General features: G+C 45.5%; 1 protein-coding gene across 1 annotated transcript in view; it reads left to right on the top strand.

The window, feature by feature from the left end:
• The window catches only part of ARRDC4 (arrestin domain containing 4), a 23,178-nt gene that overhangs the window by 2,729 nt on the left and 5,065 nt on the right, over positions 1-15,384 (top strand). The window contains exons 2-6 of the mRNA XM_027765502.1: positions 2-181; positions 10,223-10,289; positions 10,789-10,936; positions 13,951-14,053; positions 15,259-15,382. Coding sequence (XP_027621303.1) covers positions 2-181; positions 10,223-10,289; positions 10,789-10,936; positions 13,951-14,053; positions 15,259-15,382 — 622 coding nt within the window. The remainder of the gene's footprint in view (position 1; positions 182-10,222; positions 10,290-10,788; positions 10,937-13,950; positions 14,054-15,258; positions 15,383-15,384) is intronic.

Below are 15,384 nucleotides of genomic sequence, written 5' to 3'. Positions count from 1 at the left end.
TGGCTGGGTGCGCCGGAGCCGGTGGCCCTGCGAGCGCTGCGCCTGGAGGCCCAGGGCCGTGCCACCGCCTCCTGGGGCCCAAGCGCCGGAGCCCGCGTCTCGGCCAGCACCGCGACTCCAGCCGCCGCCTCGGAGGTGGAATACCTGGACGTGCGCCTGAGCCTGCGCGAACCCCCGGCCGGTGAGCGTGGCGATCGCCTAGCTTTCTCATCCGTGCAGCGGGAGGCCCCGGGAAGGGCTGGGCGAGGGCGGCGGGATGCCCACCTGGCAGGTGGGCCGGCTTCCGGGGTGGGGTCGCAGGTGAGTGGCGGGTAACAATGCGGGCACCCCCACCTCGCAGCACGGGGGTGCACTGGGTGCAGCAGCCCTGCCAGCCCCCCCACTCCCTGGCTTGCCTGGGCCTGACAAGTACCTGATGTCCCAGGATCTTCTAGGACCTCGAAGGGAGTGGGCTGTTGCCATGGGAACCCGTGATTGGACAGTCAGAGATCCAGGCTCTGTCCCTTCTGGCCTAAGGATCGGATCGGAAGGGGGATTCGAACCAGTGTCTACGAGGTTTTGGTCTGCGGTGTCCCATGTTGTGTGGCCTCTAGTTCTTCCCATCCTGGATCTAAGCATTCTTTGACTCATGATGAATTAGCAGAAACTAAGACTTCAGGGGAAGGAGGTAGTTCTTGGGGCGTAGGGGTTTCAAGGCCGTGTCCCTAGACTTAACCATCAGGCCTGCCTTCCCTCTGCTGGGAAACGAGGTGACTTACTAAGAGTTCAGCCCAGACCTGACGTGGCCACTTTCTGTTTCCTTTACACCTTCTCCAACCTCGCTGCTCTCCCTCATTCCCATGCCCAAAAGGCCTTTAGAGAAAATGCCATCTGGGTTTTGATTTCTGGATTCCCTGATACTCTCTAGTTTATACTTGTGACATCCAGTGAATAGGGATGGCATATTTTTTGCAAGTTCCCATGTAGGGACCTCGTGTTGGGTCTCTGCACATAATACTAGGTACAAAATATAATGCTTTTCATCAAAAACAGTAGGTTTTCGTCTCCTTGCAGTTAGTGAAATGATGTTAAAATTCTTTTCACCTCCCTGCCTCCTGGGCTTCTATCTGTCATGTCAAAGATAATGGGAGGTATACAGCCTTCCCCCATGAAGGTAAACCGCGTTATCTCTAGATACTTACTTAATCCTTGGTATGTCTTACACCAAATAGAACATGTGGTCCGTCCTTATCCTCCTGTGGGGAAGTAGACTGTCTACAGTGAAGACCTTAAGTCATGTGACCATCTGAGTGATTCCAACATGGTAATGAGGAACACCCAGATTTGGAGCCAAAACTTTCTCTTAGATTAATAAGACCAGTGTGTTAGGTGATAGTTTTGACCTATCTCTGTGTTCATTCCTCAACCTGGTTTCCAGGATCTGCCCACCGGGTGCCTCCCCCAATGGTGACAAGACAGATTTTTCAAGATGGCTGCCTGGAGTTAAAGGCCATGGAAGAGAGACAAGTTGGATTTTGCTCAGGACTGTGGACTCTCTCTTTCTGGTCCCCTAACTGCTGAGTTAATAGGTGTAAAATTAAAAGCACTCGAGGCTGGAATGAGCAGTGAAACGTTGCTTTGGTAAAATCTAGGTTAACAACGCTATATTTTGATTCGCAAGTCAGACCTTTGCAAGTGGGCTAGAGTTTCCACTTGAAAATGGTCAGCTTGTTCTAGAATGTAAATATTGACAGCAGTTAACGTAAAATCATAGTCTCTTTAAGTTAAGGAGGGAAAGTCATCCCGACAGCTGTAGCTGGAAGAAGATAGCAACTAGTCATAGTCATGGATTCTCATGGTAATGTTGAAATTCAAAACTTTAGGGAATCAGTTAGCGTAATGGCTCTGTCGCTGGACTCCCACATAGTCGACCGCGGTTCGCGTCCCGGACCTGGTGGCTTACAACTCACGCCGGGCGCGTGTGCGTGTGTGCCCAAGATCCCAAGAGGAGAATGGAGGAGAAGGAATTGTGGCGTGACCATCCCCCATGGGGGGTGATTTCTCGCTTTCTGTCTCTCTGTCTGGCGAGCGCACGCGCCCTATAGCGAAAAAACCTCTCCAAAAAAAAAAAAAAATTCTAAACTTTGCTGTGTTTCAGTCACCTAAAGAAGATTTTTTTAGAAATCTGTATTTCTGAGAAATGTGGCCCTAGGATCATCCATTGTGGGGGGACAGGTGGCAGGAGACCAGCATAGTGATTACATCGCTGGGTTCCCACATGGCCAACTACAGTTTGAGTCCTGGACCGGGTGACTTGAAAATCACACCAGGCACGTGTGCATGGGTGCCCAGGATCTCAGGAGGAGAATGGATTGTAGTGTGACCATCCGCCTGGGGGTTGATTTCTCACTTTCTCTCTCACTCTCTCTCTTTCTCTGGCGATCTCTCTTTCTCTGGCTAGTACACACGCCCTGTAGCAAAAATTTCAAAAACAAAAAAAAAAGGTTTCTGGGGAAATGGAATTAAAGTACAAGTTTATTTTAGTGCCCCAATTTTTTTTGAAATTAATTTATAGATTTTTTTTTTTGGAGAGGTTTTTGCTATAGGGCTATAGGGTGCATGCACTCGCCAGACAGAGACAGAGAGACAGAAAGCGAGAAATCACCCCCCAGGGGGGATGGCCACGCTACAATCCCTTCTCCTCCATTCTCCTCTCGGGATCTTGGGCACGCACACACACGCACCCGGCGTGAGTTTAAGCCACTGGGTCCGGGACACGAACCACGGTCAACTACATGGGAGTCCAGTGACATAGCCATTACGCTAACAGCTGGTCCCGAAATTAATTTATAGATTTTTTAGGTAATATGTATTTTGTATGACCCTTCATGTATTCAAAGTGCCCAGTTCAATCTTCGGTGACATTCATCATCTGTCATTGTGATGGGTTTGAAGTGTACTTGTAAGGCAAAAAGAACCAGACAGCTGTTTGAATTCTTGGTCGCTTTTCTGCAGTGTGACCTGAAAAAGGCTCTCACCCTTCCTGAGCCCAGTTCCTGACTATTAATGGTTTCTGGATCACTGCTCATAAAAGCCTTTAATGAATATATTTTAGCTCTAAGACCATTAACAAATGAAACATCTCCCTGATGTTTTTAGTGTACACACAGAGGCAATGAGCCACGAGAACAAAAGTGGAGATGGGTACATAGTTCAGCTTGACTCTCCCCACCCATTTTATTTATTTATTTTCACTATCAAATCAAGGTTATTATCCTATTCTTCATTTTCTTTTCTTTGGGAGAAGTTTTTGCTATAGGGCACATGCGCTCGCCAGGAAGACAGAGAGTGACAGAGAGACAGAAAGCGAGAAATCACCCCCCAGGGGGAATGGCCACGCCGCAATCCTTTCTCCTCCATTCTCCTCTCGGGATCTTGGGCACACACGCACCCGGCGTGAGTTTAAGGCACTGGGTCTGGAACTTGAACCGTGGTCGACTGCATGGGAGTCCAGCAACATAGCCATTATGCTAACTGCTGGTCCCCCTTATTCTTCATTTTCATTTGAGAATTGTTCATTCTTGGGCCTATTAAAGATTTCTTTCCTTTGCCTCTTCTACCTATCCTCTACCACCTGCTCCCTTCCCTGACAGTCTCTGGTATCTACATTATCTTTCCTACTATCTTATCTTTGGATCTGTCCATTTCTACCATAGAGTGCAGGCATTTGTTCTATTATATTGAGCAGAGATATACAGTGTGTGTCTTTCATAGTCTGGCTTATTACTTCACTTAAAAGTAAGTCTTCCATACCCAAACGCTTTGAGTCAAATGACAGTGTCTCCTTGTTCCTTACGTCTTAAGTGTATTCCATAGTGTGTATGTGTCACAAGCTTGTGAGTTTTTACATTATAAAACAATAAACAATCAAGAGAGGAAAAGAAAACAAAGATGTGGTTCCAAATACAATAATCTGTTTTTTCTTTTCTATTTATGTTTCAAGATTATTGAAAGTTTCATAGTAAAGGATATGTTTCCACATTTGTATTTTCTTTTTAAATTTTTTTTTGAGAGGTTTTTTGCTATAGGGCCTGTGCACTCGCCAGACAGAGAGAAAGAGACAGAGAGACAGAAAGTGAGAAATCACCCCCCCAGAGAGGATGGCCACGCTGCAATCCCTTCTCCTTCGTTCTCCTCTCGGGATCTTGGGCATGCATGCACATTCACCCAGCTTGAATTTAAGCCACCAGGTCTGGGACTCGAACCGCAGTCAACTACATGGGAGTCCAGTGACATAGCCATTACACTAACTGCTGGTCCCTTAATTTTTTTTAAGAGATTTTTGCTATCAGATATGTGGATTCTCCAGAGACAGAAAGCAGGAAATCACCCCCCAGGGGGAGATGGCTATGCCATAATCCCTCCTCCTCCAATCGCCTCTCAGGATTTTGGGCATGCATGCACATGTGCCCAGCATGAGTTTTTAAGCCACCGCGTCCAGGACTCAAACCATGGCCAACTACATGGGAGTCCAGCGACATAGCCATTACGCTAACTGCTGGTCCCGAAGCACTGTACGTTTTGAACTCAGTTGAAATCCACATTTTGAAACATTTGTAAGTACTTGGTCATGTTCCCTCATTGAATGATTACAATGGGAACGTTAGCCCAGCTCTCTCCGGATCGCTGGCCTAGCCTGGAGTCCTGCACTTGCCAGCCATGACATTGAGACACTTCCCTGACTTTCCATATTGCAGCCCCACCGTGACACTGCTGAGGGGGATATGCTGGCTCTGCAGCACCCCTGCACCCCCATCCCTGTCATCTCTCATGATCTCTTGTCCCCGGGCCTTGTTTGTGTTTTATTTTTTCCCCCTTGTCACTCACCTGTGAAGTAGTTCTATTCAAATGAAGTGGCAGCTATATTACTTTTCTGCCCCTCCAACTTCTCGGGTTGTTGGAAACATCATGGTGTATTTTTCTATGTTTTTCCACACAAAAATGCATCATGATGTTTCCGACCACCCAATATTACAACATTAGAAATTGAGAATAGATTGAAAAAGACTTAATATGCCAATAACATGTTCCTTTTTTAAAGAATTATTTAAACTTTATTTAAATTATTTAACTTTATTTATTATTGTTTTTTAAATTTTTATTTTTAATTTGACCAGAGAGAGAAAGTGAGAAAGCAAGCCACCAGGTCCAGAGCTCGAACCAAGGTTAGCCATGTGGGAGTCCAGCGCCTCTAACCAACCACCACACCACCTGCCAGCCCTATGTGTTCCTATTTTCTAAAAGTATAGCGTTGAATGTGAATTGAATTGTTTAAGCTCTAAAACTCTAGTATTTAAGAAAAAAAGGGTACACTTTATTAGTGATTACTATCCCTAAAAAAAAACCGTTTACACGAATGGCTAATAGAGACCTTCATTTTAGTAGCAGAAAACCAGGCCTAGCTTGACCAAGTTCTTTGACAATACTGCCCTGTTTTCATTTTATTAGCCTGCTCATACTGAGAGAATTTAGTCTCAGATCAGATGGTGAAATAAAGGGAAAGTTTCTAAGTTCCTTTTTTTTTTAAGGTTTTTGCCATAGGGCACGTGCACTCAGAAGAGAGAGAGAGACAGAGGAAAAGTAAGAATTTACCACCCTCCCCAAGCAATGACCTTGCCAGCACAATCCCTTCTCCACTCAGGATTCTAGGCACGCATGCACACATGCCCAGTGTGGTTTTTCAAACCCCCAGGTCTGGGACTTGAACCATGGTTGGCCACGTGGGGAGTCCAGCGCCTTAACCACCACGCCACCTCCTGACCCTGAGTTTCTGAGTTTCTTAAGCCACTCAACCTCACTGAAAGGCACGGAGGCTACTTTGGATCTGAATTCAACATCTGTTCCTGGACCTTCATCAGAGGTACCAGTGGTGCCTCTGGCCTGGCGTGGGCTGCAGCATGGCATGCCCACTGTCAGTGATCAACTCCTGCATGAAATAAAACAGCTGGTGACCCAGAGCAGGGGACGGGGCAGAGGCCACCGGAAACTCAAAAGCAAACAAAGAAAGATACACATATTCCATTTAAGACAGCAACAAAGACTGTCAGCTGACGACAATGACAGCATCTGTCGCTATTTTTTTTTTTTTTTGAGAGGGTTTTGCTATAGGGCGCGTACACTCACCAGAAAGTCAGAGAGAGACAGAGAGACAGAAAGTGAGAAATCACTCCCTCTCTGCCCTGGGGGGATGGCCATGCCGCAATCCCTTCTCCTTCGCTCTCCTCTCGGGATCTTGGGCATGCATGCACATTCACCCAGCTTGAATTTAAGCCACCAGGTCTGGGACTCGAACCGCAGTCAATGGGAGTCCACATGGGAGTCCAGTGACATAGCCATTACACTAACTGCTGGTCCCTTAATTTTTTTTAAGAGATTTTTGCTATCAGATATGTGGATTCTCCAGAGACAGAAAGCAGGAAATCACCCCCCAGGGGGAGATGGCTATGCCATAATCCCTCCTCCTCCAATCGCCTCTCAGGATTTTGGGCATGCATGCACATGTGCCCAGCATGAGTTTTTAAGCCACCGCGTCCAGGACTCAAACCATGGCCAACTACATGGGAGTCCAGCAACATAGCCATTACGCTAACTGCTGGTCACGAAGCACTGTACGTTTTGAACTCAGTTGAAATCCACATTTTGAAACATTTGTAAGTACTTGGTCATGTTCCCTCATTGAATGATTACAATGGGAACGTTAGCCCAGCTCTCTCCGGATCGCTGGCCTAGCCTGGAGTCCTGCACTTGCCAGCCATGACATTGAGACACTTCCCTGACTTTCCATATTGCAGCCCCACCGTGACACTGCTGAGGGGGATATGCTGGCTCTGCAGCACCCCTGCACCCCCATCCCTGTCATCTCTCATGATCTCTTGTCCCCGGGCCTTGTTTGTGTTTTATTTTTTCCCCCTTGTCACTCACCTGTGAAGTAGTTCTATTCAAATGAAGTGGCAGCTATATTACTTTTCTGCCCCTCCAACTTCTCGGGTTGTTGGAAACATCATGGTGTATTTTTCTATGTTTTTCCACACAAAAATGCATCATGATGTTTCCGACCACCCAATATTACAACATTAGAAATTGAGAATAGATTGAAAAGACTTAATATGCCAATAACATGTTCCTTTTTTAAAGAATTATTTAAACTTTATTTAAATTATTTAACTTTATTTATTATTGTTTTTTAAATTTTTATTTTTAATTTGACCAGAGAGAGAAAGTGAGAAAGCAAGCCACCAGGTCCAGAGCTCGAACCAAGGTTAGCCATGTGGGAGTCCAGCGCCTCTAACCAACCACCACACCACCTGCCAGCCCTATGTGTTCCTATTTTCTAAAAGTATAGCGACCACCACACCACCTGCCAGCCCTGTGTGTTCCTATTTCCTAAAAGTATAGAGTTGAATGTGAATTGAATTGTTTAAGCTCTAAAACTCTAGTATTTAAGAAAAAAAGGGTACACTTTATTAGTGATTACTATCCCTAAAAAAAAACCGTTTACACGAATGGCTAATAGAGACCTTCATTTTAGTAGCAGAAAACCAGGCCTAGCTTGACCAAGTTCTTTGACAATACTGCCCTGTTTTCATTTTATTAGCCTGCTCATACTGAGAGAATTTAGTCTCAGATCAGATGGTGAAATAAAGGGAAAGTTTCTAAGTTCCTTTTTTTTTTAAGGTTTTTGCCATAGGGCACGTGCACTCAGAAGAGAGAGAGAGACAGAGGAAAAGTAAGAATTTACCACCCTCCCCAAGCAATGACCTTGCCAGCACAATCCCTTCTCCACTCAGGATTCTAGGCACGCATGCACACATGCCCAGTGTGGTTTTTCAAACCCCCAGGTCTGGGACTTGAACCATGGTTGGCCACGTGGGGAGTCCAGCGCCTTAACCACCACGCCACCTCCTGACCCTGAGTTTCTGAGTTTCTTAAGCCACTCAACCTCACTGAAAGGCACGGAGGCTACTTTGGATCTGAATTCAACATCTGTTCCTGGACCTTCATCAGAGGTACCAGTGGTGCCTCTGGCCTGGCGTGGGCTGCAGCATGGCATGCCCACTGTCAGTGATCAACTCCTGCATGAAATAAAACAGCTGGTGATCCAGAGCAGGGGACGGGGCAGAGGCCACCGCCATGTTTGATGAAGCCCTCTCTGTAGCCCCGCTTAACTGCAGAGAAACCCTCTTACGTAGTAGAGTTCAAAGGTAGAGACACGACTCCTGCTTCATAACTGGTCTTGTTGGCTTGGCTGTTTGGTACGATGCACCGTTCACAATATTCATAAATGTGTAACTTCCTTTTCCATCTCTGCCCGACAGATGTGTAGTGTGACTTTAGTGATATACCCAAAATACCTCTTCTCTTTGGTTAAGGTCCAATTTAATATTAGCATCTCCTGTTAGTGTGATACAGTGGGATAAGCAATTGTGTGTATGTACATATATACGCATGTGTGTGTGAGCATGCAGTGTGGGTGTGTGTGAGCATGCAGAGTGTGTGTGTACATGCAGTGTGTGAGCATGTAGTGTGTGTAAGCATGCAGAGTATGTGTGAGCATGCAGAGTATGTATAAGCATGCAGAGTGTGTGTGCATGCAGTGTGTGAGAGCATGTAGTGTGTGTAAGCATGCAGAGTATGTGTGAGCATGCAGAGTATGTGTGAGCATGGTGTGTGTGTGAGAGCATGCAGTGTGTGTGAGCATGCAGTGTGTGTGTGAGCATGCAATGTGTTTGAGAGCATGCAGTGTGTGAGCATTGTGTGTGTGAGAGCATACAGAGTGTGTGTGAGCATGCAGAGTGTGTATGAGCATGCAGTGTATGAGCATGCAGTGTGTGTGAGCATAGTGTGTGTGAGAGCATGCAGTGTGTGAGCATGCAGTGTGTGTGTGAGAGCATGTGTGTGTGTGTGAGCATGTAGTGAGCATGCAGAGTGTGTGTGTGAGAGCATGTGTGTGTGTGAGCATGTAGTGTGTGTGTGTGTGATCATGTAGTGTGTGTGAGAGAGAGCATGCAGTGTGTGTGTGTGTGTGTGTGTTTGTGTGTGTGTGTGAGCATACATGGATATTAGAGCTCCGGGCTTTAGCATCCTATGGTAATTACAGTCCTTCCCCCTTTTTCATGGTTTCTCTTTCTTTGGTCTCAGTCACCTTTGGTCAGCCGTGGTTCCCCAAATTTTGAGTCATCAGAAAAGTTATGACGTGTTTTTCTGTGCTAAAGTGTGTCATGACTTTTCTGATGACCCAGTAGGTGAATATTGTGCAGTCAGATACTTCACGGGACACACAGACACACACACACACACATCACAATCTTTTTTTTTTTTTTTTTAGGTTTTTGCCATAGGGCATTTGCTGCACAGAGACAGAGAGATGCAGAGAAGGAAAGTGAGAAATCATCCATGGGGGGATGGTCACACAGCAATTCCTTTCCTCGTTCTCCTCTCAGGGTTTTGGGCACACATGCATGCGCTCACATGCACACACACCTGGCATGATTTTCAAACCACTGGTTCCAGGATTTGAACCACAGTCAGCCGAGTGGGATTCCAGCCACCTTCAACCACCACACCACCCGCTGGACCCCACATTCACTTAACTTCTATCATACTATACTGTTATCACTCTTCTGTTTCTAGTTTTTGTTCACCACTTGCTCCTAACTTGTACATTAAACTTTATTATGGTTATATATAAACGTGGGGAAAATACATGCAGGGTCTGGTACTCATTGTGTTAGGCATCAACTCAGGGTCTTAGAGAGCATACCCATGGAGGAGCAGGGACCTTTGTATTTGCATAATTTGTCTGTTTGACATAATTACATATATATATTATTTTTATAGTTATTTAATTTTATTATTATTATTATTTTGACCCGAGAGAGAGGGACAGTGAGAAAGCAAGCTGTCAGGTCTGGGACTCGAACCGAAGTTGGTCATGTGGGAGTCCAGTGCCCCAAACAGCACATTATCTGCTGGCCCAATTGCATATATATTTTGTGTGTGTGTGTGTGTGTGTGTGTGTGTTATGTGGTAAAAGCCTATTCATACTTCACTTCTAAATCAGTTTAATGACCTTTTAGAATATATTGCATTTTATAACCAGGAAAACCTGTAAACAGTATGGTTTAGATTGGGAAAAACTCTTGATCTAATTATCACCTTCGTTAAAATGTAATCTCTTTTATAGGTGAAGACATCATTTTACTACAGCCTGGAAAACATGAATTTCCATTTCGTTTCCAGCTTCCATCTGAGTAAGTGACGCTAACCTTGTGACACCTCTGCAGTGTGTCCTCCCTCACGTATGGAAGTCAGGGTTTCACTGCCTCTCAGACCCACATAGGTACCTTGGATATGTCACCTGCTTTCTCTCTGCGGTCAACAGGTCTGATTCCCTGCCCCCCGCCTCCCATGTTTTGGCCATAGGGCACCTGTGCTCACTGGAGAGAGACAGAGAGAGAGAGAGAGAGAGAGAGAGAGAAAGCGAGAAATCACCCCCCAGAAGGATGGCAATGCCACAGTCCCTTTTCCATTCTCCTCTTGGGATTTTGGGCACGCACACGCACGCACCTGGTGTGATTTTTTTTCAAGCCTCCAGCTCTGGGACTGGGACCATGGTCGGCCATGTGGGAGTCTAGTGCCTTAACCACCATGCCACCTGCTTGGCCCCCAAGTCCCATTTTAAACTGCGCTTTGCTTGGTTTTATTTAACCCTGAAAAATAAAGTCAGTCTGTGTGTTCGGTTCATTTCAGACCTCTGGTCACCTCGTTTACTGGGAAATACGGAAGTATTCAGTACTGCGTGAGGGCTGTTGTGGAACGACCCAAGGCACCTGCCCAGACCGTGAAGCGGGATCTCCAGGTGGTCAGCCACATCGATGTCAACACGCCAGCGTTATTAGTAAGCGCTTCCTTTTTTCCTCTCCCTCCTTCCTCCGTTCCTTCTTCCCTCCCGTCAACGATATTTTTATTGCTGAACTGTCACTGGGAGCCTGTCCTGTCACTTCTCAGTGGCTTCGAAAACAGGCTGCTCACCCAGAGGCTTTCATATAAACATACCATTCTAGGTTGGGCAAATTACAAATGGTGTGTGTGCGCCTTCTATTAATCATGTCCCTGCCGTCCAGGGCTGCTTTTGCCAAGAAGTTACACTCGAAAACGCATTCATCGGGCTTAATAACAACCATGCACACGCGGAGGGTCGTTACTTTTACCAGAGCGGCCTCATTCATGGGACGGTGGTATTCTAAACTCGCCCCTAATAGCAGGTTGAGGGGCAGTAATTATGGAAGAGTATTAATCAGGCATCAGCCCCGTTATTGAAGCTCGGGCCATTATTGCCACGCATCCTCCTATTCTGCGCGTCATTTTCTCACATTAAGTAAGTGGCTGCAGCTGCCACCGAGATCCTTTCACTTCTCATTTCCTTGTGACAGATTTGGCCACATGAAAGCACGGAACTTCTAATCATCCCCAGAAATACTGTAGACTGATCGGAAGGCTCAGGCTGTCCGTAACAACAGAATAGGGAAGATGGGGGCTAATGAACGCGAGGCTTTTATCTAAACCCATATTATCGGAATAATATAAAATTATACCTTGGACTTTCATGGGAGCTACTGGGACCTAATGGTTCTCATTTAAATATGAATGATTTATTTTTTTATTTATTCTTTTTTTTTTTTTTTTACTTTGTAGAAAATATACTGGTCTCATGTAAACTTTCCATCATGAGACAGATGTGACAAAGATGTATTTTTAGTATTGGGGGTTTCTGTTGGGAATGCAGGGAAAGGAGTGCAACGTTGCTAGACTCTGATTTTCCCATGAAGAAGCAATGAATTCATTTCTTTTTTTTTTTTTGAGAGGTTTTCACTATAGGGCGTGTGCGCTCACCCAGAAGACAGAGACAGAGAGAGATAGAAAGCGAGAAATCACCCCCCAGGGAGATGGCACGCCGCAATCCCTTCTCCTCCATTCTCCTCTCGGGATCTTGGGCACGCACGCACACGCGCCCCGTGTGAGTTTAAGCCACTGGATCCAGGACTCGAACCGCGGTCGACTACATGGGAGTCCAGCGACATAGCCATTACGCTAACTGCTGGTCCCATGAATTCACTTTTAAAGTTGTACCCTTAGATAGTGAAGAGTTAACAATTACGCCTCTATTGCAGTGGTATTTTGGGCCCAAACCATAAATTAGATAGCACCTGGCAGACCTGACTTAGAGATATGACTTTAACCCCTGCTTAAAACCCCTCTTAAAAATTTGGGATGCTAGTAAGTGCCTTGTATTTATATTTAAAAAAAAAAAAAACTACTTAGAATTGAAAGGTTACATAGTTTTCAAATCTTTTTTTTTTTTTTTTGAGATTTTTGCTATCGGGCTCATGCGCTCACCTGAGAGACAGAAAGCGAGAAATCACCCCACGGAGCACAGGGCGGGTGGCCATGCCACAGTCCCTTGTCCTCTCGGGATTTTGGGCATGCACATACACACACCCGGTGTGAGTTTCAGGGCGCTGGACCCAGGACTTGAACTGTGGTCAACTATGTGGGAGTCCAGCATCATAACCATTGTGCCATCTACTGGTCCCCATATTTTTAAAATCTTTATGACCATTGTGGCACATGATTTAAAAAAGATTTTGAATTTGCTAAAACGGATACCATCTTATTATTTTTCTCTATAACTGAGGGAAAAGTAGGATTTTAATGTGTACAACTTGAAAACCGAGAATTTTGTATCTGTCATTGCTCTTGATAGTAGAAAATGGAAAAAGGAACAGAATCCGATAGTGGGGCTGGTGTTTTTAGTCACCCTTTCAGACCTGTTAACACAGGCCATGTAGGTGTAGTATTACCCAAAACCCCAAATCCATTCTAAGTTAAAAACACATAATTTCTGCCTGATAATACATTTGAAGTAAGGAGGGGAAGAAACAAAAAACAAAAAAACAAACTGTTAGTTTTGCATAGTAAATGCCAAAACAAATACGACATGCTGATTATTGCCTTATGTCGATCTTCCTTTCTCCTAATGTATACATAAAGTCTTAAAAGCAAATACTTGGGTACCAGCAGTTGGCGTAATGGCAATGCCACTGGACTCCCATGTAGTCGTCCGCTGTTCGAGTCCCGCACCAGGTGACTTAAACTCACGCCGGGCGCGTGTGCGTGCGTGCCCAAGATCCCAAGAGGAGAGTGGAGGAGAAGGGATTGCAGTGTGGCCATCCACCCGGGGGGTAATTTCTTACTTTCTGTCTCTCTGTCTCTCTGTCTTTCTGGTGAGCGCATGTACCCTTATAGCAAAAACCTCTCCAAAATAAATAAATAAATAGATAAAATACTTGTGTTATAGGTACTAATACAGTGTGATTGCTTTTTTCTTTAAAAGTTGTTGCCTTAGGGTTCATGTGCTCGCCAAAGAGAGAAAGGGAAAGGAAGAAATATCACCCACAGTATGGGTATGGCCGTGCCACAATCCCTTCTCCTTCATTCTCCCCCTAGGATTTGGGCCATGCGTATACATGCACCCAGCTGCCAGGTCCAGTATTTGAACCACAGTCCACCATGTGGGATCCAGTGCCTTAACCACCATGCACCTGCTGGCCCCTTAATTGCTTTTTTATGGAGTGGTACCGTATTTCCTAAAACCAGCGCTTTAGAGCAAAATAGGAGGATGCCGTGCCAATTTAAATCTGTAAATTCACATTCGTTGTCCCGAAAAGGGCATGAATATAACACTTCGTGTTTAAACATACGTTTTGTCTAATGCATCACGTGAGAATAAGAGAAATCTGTTTGCTCGATAGTCCCTTACACCTCATGTATAAAGAAAGGCGTCATTTTAAGGTCTGTGAGTCTCCTAGAGTGATCTAACTGAGACTGCGTTTATCATTTGACATTTTCAAGACCCCTGTATTGAAAACTCAAGAGAAAATGGTTGGCTGTTGGTTTTTCACGTCGGGCCCCGTCTCGCTGAGTGCCAGAATAGAAAGAAAAGGATACTGTAACGGTAAGCAGAATGCTTGTGAAGTCCGAGTCAGGAACCGGGCACGTTAGAGCTTACTTTAAGTTGTTTTTAAACGGTCTTGTTTTGTGCATATGAAGTAGAGAGTAGTTGGAGACGTGACTAATGGTAAAACTTTTACTGTAGTAATTGATACTAAAATATTTTACATGTGTGACTATGTTCTCATAACACTTCCTATTTCTTGCTTCAATTGGATTACTGATTTTACGTATGTGTGTATATATATATTTTTTTTTTCTTTTTTTTTGGGGGGGGAGAGATTTTTTTCGCTAGAGGGCACGTGCGCTCGCCAGACAGACAGAGACAGACAGAAAGCGAGAAATCACCCCCCAGGGGGGATGGTCATTCCGCAATCCCTTCCCCTACTACGTGGGAGTCCAGCGACATAGCCATTATACTAACTGCTGGTTCCCAATATATATTATTTTTTCGAGAGAGATTTTTGCTATAGGGCTCATGAGCCACCAGAGAGACAGAGACAGACAGAAAGTGAGAAATTACCCCCCAAGGGTATGGCCACAATCCCCTCTCCTCCATTCTCTTCTCGGGATTGTGGCCACGCACGCACATGTGCCCAGCGTGAGTTTTAAGCCGCCGGGTCCAGGACTCTAACCATAGTCAATAATGTGGGAGTCTGGCAACATAACCATTATGCCATCAGCTGGTCCCTTATTTTAGATATTTGCCAGAGAGAGAGAGTGAGAAATCATCCCCTAGGGTGGATGTCCAAGCTAGAATCCCTTCTCCTCCATCCTCCTCTTGGGATTCTGGGCATGGATGCCCTTGGGCCTGGTGTGTTTTTTAAGCTGCTGTTTCTGGGTCTGAAACTGTTCAGTTGGCCATGTGGGATCCATCCCCTTAACCACCATGCCACCGACTAGCCTAATCTTTTGTACTAACATAATACTGAATCACTTATTTGCGTGTCTAAATTTATACAGTACTCGTCAGTTACACGGGTTTAGGATCGCTCGTGTGATGTTGCTACATTAGAAAAGTGAATAATGCAGTGATTAAAAAATACCATCCAGCCCTGCCCGAAGTGCGTTTTCATTTTCCTGCTGTCCATCAGGGCTTCTCAGCGTGTTCAAGTCACACTGGTCATTGGTACCCGTGGGTAACATCGTCCGCTCTGTGGCGAGAACTTCCTGAAGTCTGAACCCACTCCGTTTGTGTTCTCCTTCCAGGAGAAGCTATTCCCATCTATGCGGAAATCGAGAATTGTTCCTCTCGTCTCATCGTTCCCAAGGCGGCCATCTTCCAGACCCAGACGTACCTGGCCAGCGGCAAGACGAAGACCGTCCGGCACATGT

This window comes from Tupaia chinensis, unplaced genomic scaffold, assembly GCF_000334495.1.
Source record: "Tupaia chinensis unplaced genomic scaffold, TupChi_1.0 Scaffold138490_1, whole genome shotgun sequence".
In the NCBI taxonomy this organism is placed as follows: domain Eukaryota; kingdom Metazoa; phylum Chordata; class Mammalia; order Scandentia; family Tupaiidae; genus Tupaia; species Tupaia belangeri.
Note: the sequence above shows the minus strand (reverse complement) of the source record. Positions and strands in the feature narration are given on the sequence as shown.